This window comes from Naegleria gruberi (assembly GCF_000004985.1).
Source record: "Naegleria gruberi genomic scaffold NAEGRscaffold_17, whole genome shotgun sequence".
NCBI classification, from domain to species: domain Eukaryota; phylum Heterolobosea; class Eutetramitea; order Acrasida; family Naegleriidae; genus Naegleria; species Naegleria gruberi.
The window spans coordinates 242243-250459 of record NW_003163310.1 but is presented as its reverse complement, the minus strand read 5'-3'; the positions used below and the strand labels follow the sequence as shown (position 1 = coordinate 250459).

At 34.0% G+C, this 8217-nt stretch overlaps 4 protein-coding genes across 4 annotated transcripts; 3 read left to right on the top strand and 1 right to left on the bottom strand.

Annotated features, from left to right (window-relative positions):
- Window positions 1-97: 97 nt before the first annotated feature.
- On the top strand, window positions 98-1475 carry NAEGRDRAFT_66195 (uncharacterized protein; the record flags this gene model as incomplete). Its single annotated transcript, XM_002678596.1, has 2 exons — window positions 98-801; window positions 845-1475. The coding sequence occupies 2 exons, from the start codon at window positions 98-100 to the stop codon at window positions 1473-1475; spliced, it is 1335 nt and encodes a 444-aa protein (XP_002678642.1).
- A 55-nt stretch (window positions 1476-1530) lies between these two features.
- Window positions 1531-2793, bottom strand: NAEGRDRAFT_60527 (histone acetyltransferase gcn5; the record flags this gene model as incomplete). Its single annotated transcript, XM_002678485.1, has 1 exon — window positions 1531-2793. The coding sequence occupies one exon, from the start codon at window positions 2791-2793 to the stop codon at window positions 1531-1533; it is 1263 nt and encodes a 420-aa protein (XP_002678531.1).
- An 840-nt stretch (window positions 2794-3633) lies between these two features.
- On the top strand, window positions 3634-5943 carry NAEGRDRAFT_48180 (uncharacterized protein; the record flags this gene model as incomplete). Its single annotated transcript, XM_002678595.1, has 1 exon — window positions 3634-5943. The coding sequence occupies one exon, from the start codon at window positions 3634-3636 to the stop codon at window positions 5941-5943; it is 2310 nt and encodes a 769-aa protein (XP_002678641.1).
- Window positions 5944-6167: 224 nt separating this feature from the next.
- NAEGRDRAFT_79307 (uncharacterized protein) lies at window positions 6168-8211 on the top strand. Its single transcript, XM_002678594.1, has one exon. It carries the CDS (start codon window positions 6180-6182, stop codon window positions 8091-8093), a length of 1914 nt encoding a protein of 637 aa, XP_002678640.1. The 5' UTR covers window positions 6168-6179; the 3' UTR covers window positions 8094-8211.
- The last annotated feature ends 6 nt before the right edge of the window (window positions 8212-8217 follow it).

Genomic DNA, 8217 nt, shown 5'->3' with positions numbered 1-8217 from the left:
AAAGACACAAACAGCAAATCACCCAAAATGGAAGAGGCCCATTTTCTATAAAGGCATTACCAAAAATCAAAAGGAAATGAAAATATCTTTCAACAAAATGACTCAACGTTTAATCTTTTTGATTTACCTATTATCTGTTTTTATATTAGGAGTCAGTTGCCAACAATTCCAAATTCCACGTGCAATCTCTGTTTTCAGTTCAAAACTCTATCAATCTTTTCTCATTCCAACCAACAACAGCAGCACTTCAAATCAACAAGCACCTCAAAATCTTGTCTACTCACCATTTTCCATTCATACCGTCCTCTCCATGACCATGATTGGTGCCAGAAATGAAACCTTTAATGAAATTGCACTTGCACTTGGTTTTCCACAAGATACTTCCTTCCTTTCTCTAAATCAACCTGAGAATGTCACTCAATTCGAACAATCTATTAAGGATTATTCTCATGAGTGGAGTTCTCTCATCACCACAACAAATGATTCAATTCTCAGTGTTGCCAATGGAATTTACATTGAGAAGAGTTATCCATTGAGTTATGATTATTTACAATTGATAAGAGATGATTTTCACTCGAATGTGAAATCGGCTGATTTTTCTGGGAATGCAGAGGCTGAAAGAGTTGATATTAATTCATTTGTTTCGGATAGAACGAATCAGCTTATTAAAGAGTTGATTCCTGTGGGTGCAATTACAAGTGATACCAAGTTAGTGTTGGTAAATGCAATTTACTTTTTAGGAGAGTGGCAATCTCCATTCAGTAAGGATATGACAACAAATGCCTCATTTAAGCAACTTTCGTAAGTATATAAGTGTATTTTTTCACATATTCGAAACTTGTAGAATCACCAATGAAATTCTTCAACAACAAGTTCCATACATGATCAAGAGGGATGTTTTCGAAATGTTTGGCGATAACGATGAATACAATTGGTTGACCTTGCCCTATTCCAACACCAATTATCAAATGACTTTTATTGTTTCCAAATTTAATCTTCCATTCTCAGCTGCAACTGATAAGAATTTTGACCAATTCATTGCCAACTCACTCTCCAGCTCGACTCCCGTCTTTACAACCACTCAAACTAATATGCGTCTCGTTAGAATTCCAAAATTTAAACTCGAATTTGAATCTGAACTTTCCAATATTCTCAAGGACGAGAATGGTGATTTCAAAATGATAACCTCCTTCGAAAGAGAGGCTGCCAACTTCTCAGCCATGATCCAACCCGATCACCCAATGAAACCTCTCATGCAATTGTGGATTGATAAAATCTTCCACAAGGCCTACATTCGTGTCGATGAATTGGGAACTGAGGCAGCTGCTGCTACTGCTTCTATTATTGTTGGACGGACGACTTCGATTGTGGATGAGTTGGATCAGAGAGATTTTGTTATTGATCGTCCATTTGCGTTTGTGTTGAAGAGAGATGATGTGGTGTTATTTGTTGGAAAGGTCAATAAGTTGTATTAATTGGATGAAAACTTAATAAATGTAAATACGAAAGAATTAATGAAATAGTAATAATTTAATTTTTCTGTTGTAAAATCTTGCTCATAATTGTTTTAAAGTATTCCTCTAATTTGTTAGCAGCAGAATAATATTCTGTTTGTTCAGAGTTGTAAGTTCTGCAATTCTCAAAGATTAATCTGACATCGCTTACAAATATATCCTTAGTACGATAGTAATCCTTTTTCAAACGTTGTTCAATTGTCGATAAATCAATTGGTAACTTGATAACATCGTAATAATCTGGAACTTCTTCTGGATCAACTGGCTCTAAGAATGGCCAAGAATGTTCATGTCGTTTTAGTTTTTCCAACACCTCCACAAATGCAGCATGAAGTTTGTGATCTCTTGATCTGGTTTCTTGTTGATAACCAATCTCTTGAAGGCCAGGCACATCTTCTGGGCCATTTATCTTGCCACCATTTTTAAATAATTTAATACCTGGATAAACCTTGTCAGAGTTGGAAACTTCTTTCAGCTTTAGTTGGAGTGCTTGCTTTTGTTTTACAATCATAATTGGTACGTCCAAATAATTAATGTCTGTTCTTATCACACATTCCATGAGTGTACCTCCATCGTAATCCTTAATGTAGCCCTTATATCTCTTTTCGTCTAGTGAAATTTCTTTTGTAAAACCTTGTTTCTTGAAATAACCAATGGCAAAGTTGTCCGCATATGTTAAAAATCTATAACAACCAATCGTTTGACAATAGTCCTTTAAATGGTTCATAAGTTTTGTACCATAACCTTTAACTTGTTCGTTACCTGTAATGGCACAGAAAGCAATTTCAGAAAATCCTTGTGGAAAGAATGGTCTAAAACTGATACCACCTACAATTTGTCCATTTTGTAAACCTACAATGGTTCTGTGACTTCTGTCAAAAACCAATCTGGCAATGTAATCCTTAGGCATCTTTGGCAATTGTTTACCATAAATGTTCTTGGCAGCCAATAGTTTTTGCAAGCTATCAACTGATCCATCATTGAAAACGATTTCAAAACGAAGAGCAGTCTGTTCATTTCCCTTATTTGAAGAACCTGATGCAGATGAACCGAGATCAGGCCCCAATATTTGAGTAGAAGTTGTGACCATAACAACTCTGGAGCATCTTTCATCATCAGTTTGATTGTTTTGCTTTCTATTGTTATTTCCTGATTTTTTAGAAGGTTTTGAAAGCTTTTCAGATTTTGATTGATCTACACCAGAGTACAGATCATCAAAATCAGGTCTGAATATTATTGATGTGGAATCATCAATTTCCTTCTTTAATAATTCAAACATACTCTCGGCACTAAAATCTTTAAATATATACTCCTTAGTGATCACTTGGAATAGGTGATCAAATTGTTTCTCCAGTAAACTTCTTCCGAAAATGTCAACAATATTCAGTTTAGCCTCCTGATCCAGTTTTGTGTACTTTGAATATACTTCCTTATATTTTCCATCATTTTCCTCGGGTTTTGGTAATTTTTCTGATTTTAACGTTTTTAAAATGATCTTGCAAACATTTGTTGCTTGTTTCTTCATATCAGTCTGCTCATAATTTACAATTAAAAAATTCCACAAAATCTCGGAAATTGGAGGATTTTCCAGACAAGTCATTTCCTCTCCTCCTTGATCTTCACTATCCGAACCACTACTATCAGTTTCTTCCTTCTTGGCCTTCCGTTTACCAAGCTGAGGCATTTTTTTTTAAAAATAAAAATATTTTTGGCGCCTTCAATTTTGCTCTACCCACTACTTTTTGTATCATCACAAACCAAATAATTTATTTATCATCGATGGTAACCATCACTGCGAAATGATATAAAACAATCCATCACGACTACGATGTAATATTTGTCTACAAAAAATTTAAGAATAAAATCATATTAATAACAATCAAAATCAATAGTAAATTAAACTTCAATCAAAATATTGTTGTGTTCGTTCCTATTTGAAAAAAAAATGAACACATTCTCATCATCATCGTCAACTTGTTTATTATTCAACAAGGCTTTATCGAAGAAGGTTGCAGAGTCAGCAACAACAACAGCTCTCAAGAAGAGGAGTGGCAGTACAACAACAACACATCAATTTTATAAAAACAATATTAGTTATTATCATTCTTTTCATACAAGTATGGCCTCACTTGGTAAGAAGGTAAAATCCTCGTCGGGAAAACCAAAAGCATCAAGAAGAGAATTGAAAGAACAAAAATTGATGGATAATGCCATATTTTCCGATCCGTTGGAGGTTCAAAAACAACAACATGCTCTCAACAATATGCCAAAGAGCTTTTCTAAAAAACAATTGGAAGAAATGGACTCTGAAAGTTCTTTTGAACATGAATTGAATACAACCTTCTCTGGTTCTACTTCAAGTGTGAAATCTTTAAAGGCAAAGAAGCAAGCCAGTTCTTTATTCGGAGGTGGAGCCCTGTCAAAATTAACTGGTTTTGTTGCAAGAGAAAAATCTGTGGCAGGTATTGTCAAACCAAAAGAACCTTCAAGGATATTTTCTGATAGAGAAATTAATGATATTACCAGAGTGAAAATTAAAGAAGATAATGAAGTTATAAAAGAAAGAGAGGAAGATGATTTATTGGATCTCTTATCTAGACGTGAACCAGCAGATGAAATTGTCAAGAAAAAATTCAAACAAGCTCAAAGTAAGACACAATCACTTTACTCCAGTGGGTTGGAATCAGCTGCTCCAGAAATGGAAAAGATAGTAAATTTCGAGGAAGATTTAAATGAAGAAATTGTTAAACAAGACGAACAAGAGGAAGAAGAAGAAGAAATCAAACACGATTCTAGCGATCCACACATTTTTGAAAGAATGTTTGATTTGAATGTATTGAAAAAGCATTCAGTCAAGTTGAGAAAATTAGCAGAAGAAAGTGGTTCAAATTTGGAACCAGTTGAGAGGTACTTTTATTCTATTGAATTCCCAAATACTTTCCACTATAATATTCTAATGAGTATATTTGCAAGACAAAAAGTATTTGATAGAGTTGAAAAATTATTCCAAGAAATTCCACACAAGAATACATCCTCGTTCAATATAATGCTGGAAGTATATTTGGAACAGGGTAGATATGACGAAATTCACTCCATGTTCAAATACATTCCAAAACCTGACGAAGAAAGCTGGAATATTCTCATGGAAATGTTTGAAAAGAAGGGAGAAATGGAAAAGGCCAAAGAAATCTTTAAAATCATCGATGAACCATCCATTGAAAATTATAACACCTTGATGGGAATTTACCTCAGAGCCAAACGTTACAATACAGTGAAGGCTGTCTATGCAACTGCTAGAGAAATGCATGTTCTATCCAAGACAACATATGAAATCATTGTCAATACATATATTCAAACCAAAGAATATACATTGTTAGATGAAGTCATTGCAGAAGTTAATAAGAAATATAAGGAGTCAACAGTCTTTTCCCCATCTACTCTTTCATCCATTCAATTTTTGAGAGATAGTAATCTTATTAGATCAATCAAACTCAAGTATGTTGCAAAGGAATCCTATCAACACCTTCGTACCATGGAACAGTATCTTCTTTCAAAGGATTATCCTTCTATGGAAGAAGCACTTTCACAAATACCAAAAGAACATTTGGATAGATGCCATTTTGCTTGTCTTATTAAGGCATATGCCACCTCAGGAAATATTGCAAAATCTAAACAATATTTTGAAGCTCTTGCTGACTTTGAAAAGAGCAATCCAAAGAATGTGAAACAAACAATTTCCCCACTCGACTATAACCAATATTTGATGGCATTCTTGAATAACGCTGAAATGACCAAAACTCCTCCAAGAGTTACGAGAATGAATCAAATTTTCAATTGCATTGACAAGCCAGTTACAGTAAACTATAACACTCTCATGCTGGGCTATTTGAGAAAGAAGATGTTCTCCAATGTTGAAGCTTTATTCAGTAAAATGATTAGACCAGAAAACAAACCAAATGCAATGACTCATGCCATCATGATTAGATGTTATGCTGATCAGAACGCAATTGGGAAAATGTTGGAATACTTTGACCAAGTTATTGAGAAATATAAGGACGGAAAGGACTGTAGTAGAAAGCTCTATGTCAGTATTATGAATGTTTGCGCTTTTAAGGGACTCCATGAAAAGGTGCAACAACTCTTCGACAGATTCCCACAAACATTTGCAGTGCATGGAACACCTGCAACTCCAGGAATAGACGAATGGAATTGTTTACTTCTTGCCTATTCATTTGTCAAAAACACTGAAAAGGTTGAGGAAATTTTCAAGCTAATTCCAAATCCAAATGCCATTACTCACAAATGTCACAAGATGGCATACAGACCATCGAAACAAATGCACGTTAAGAGAGCTGAAATTGAAACAAAGATTGACCAGGAAGTAGCAAATACTCCGAGAATAAAGCTTCACACGCCACTTGATGGCTAAGCCAAATAATTTTCTCATTAGAAACGTGATTGCAAGTCCACAACGTGAGTGTTACGAATGGAATTGTTGAAATTAAAAAAAAACACTGTAAAACCTGGTGATGCATGAACACGTGTTCATGATATATAAAGCACGTTTTCGAATAAAATTAACAATGAATATTTAATTAATTATTATTAAATTCCAAACGTGATTTTGACCTCATAAAAAATATCCAATTGCGACGCAACCTATCAATGCTGGGTACCCATAAAAACAGTAAAAATAGCTCCACTTCCGTGGTGGGAACACTTCTCTCATCAGAACAAAAGACTTTATTACAAGAAGCATCATCGGAAACGCTGATACAATATTTTTGTAGCCGATTTACTACGGAAGAGGACAGAATTTCTTTCGCTAAGCTCCAAGGCTTTAAATTGGATTTGTTCTCTAATTTTTTGCAAAGAAGTGAAAAGTACGTTACTGCTCGATTTGCCCTCCTGAAACTGTATGCATGGGAAAAATTACAATGGGAAATCAAGTCGAAAGATTATGCTAGATTCTTGTATGATTATCATATTGCAAAAAATTGGGAAGAAATCAGAAAGAAAATTATAGATGATGCCAAACAAATTCATAGAAAAGCCATTGTGTTTATTGATGGAGACAATCTGTCAAATGACTTGAGTCTACCTGAATTGATAGAGCATTATGAAAAAAAGAAAAATTTACTGCATGTAGTAATTGTCTTTGCTAATGGTGTTGTGAATGATGCAATCATGAGTTATGAAACAAAAGAATTCATTTCAATAATGCACTCCATCACTAACACCAAAGATGCAGCTGATACTTGCATATCGCTGCTGTTAGGATCTTTACACTCGTCATTACGTGCCTTTTACCCAACTGTCAATCATAGTTTTGTTGTGGTAACTAAAGATCACTTCTTTGAGGAATTGAGTAAGCAATGTCTCCTTATTGGAAGATCTTGTTACCCTGCTAAATCAATTAGAGATTGTGTTAATATTTTAAACAGGATTGATAACAATGAAGTAATTGAAATTGTTGTTGAACAAAAAGTTACTAATGCTAAAATATCAGGTGTTTCAGTTACTAAAATTGTTGAAAAACCCACAAGTGAACATCTAAAAGAATTGTTCAATGTTGCCTGGTTGGGATTAGGCAAGTCTCAAAATCAGTTCTGTAAAACACACAACTTGGATTCCACAAACTTTTCCAAACATATGAATGGTAAAAAGTATAATCATGCCTGTAAAATCAAATTAGAGGAATTCTACGAGTTATATAAGAAGAGTACAGACAAGACCTCTCACTTTATAATTAATAATTTCGGAAATTTAAAGGAAATTGATATTAACCACAATATTTCAGGAGATACTATTGAATTCGAAATTGATTCTGAAGAATTTTCTTTCACTACTCCACACGACTATAATCCTCTCTACAAGGAGTCATACCCAGTACTTTATGAAGAATGGTTGAGTGATAATAGTGATATTGATAATGGCTATAGAGCAGATTTTCTTAAACTAGTCAATTACGAAAAAACCATTAAGGTAAAGTTACGTGGTAGTATTTTGACCCTTCCCTTGAGAATGAAAGATTCATCCAATTCATCATATATTCCAATTGATATAGAGTTAAGAAAGGAAGAAAACAAAAATGTAGAGCTTTTCTTGAGAGCACCAATTGGACAGGTTAACAATACTATACATATTTATTTTACATTCTCATATTGGACTCCTCAAGAATATATTGCTATCAGTGGACATATCTGCTGTCAAATATTTGGAGATTTATTTGGGTTGGAGGTTAATACTTCTATTACAACAGTAACTACAATATTCAAACCTACAACTATTAAGAAATCTAATCAAGTGTTTTACCCTGAAAATCAAATAGCACTCAACAAGATTAACAGAGTGAATGATTTGATTGGATTGAAGTGTGTATTCAATAAGATGGGAGATGAGTTTGTGCTAAATACAAGAAACTCTCTCAAGGATACACCTTCCATAAGATTTTTATTGAAACAAAGTGTTATGGATTATATTAAAAACCGAGGTAATTCTGAACAAGTTTATGGAATAATTGATTCGGTTGAAAGTGACGGTTGGGATGTTTATCGTGTTGGCTGTAAAGTGTTGTAGTAATCTCTATGCGACCAATCTTATCGATTAAGATGGCAAACGGATATATAGACTGGCAAACATATTCGACAACATGCGTTAATAAAGAACATTCTCTTGCATTCTTTTTTTTTTGCAATAAGTA

What these genes read in the sequence shown, in the direction of transcription:
- NAEGRDRAFT_79307 (XM_002678594.1), top strand. Translation starts at nt 6,180, where the DNA reads ATGCTGGGTACCCATAAAAACAGTAAAAATAGCTCCACTTCCGTGGTG.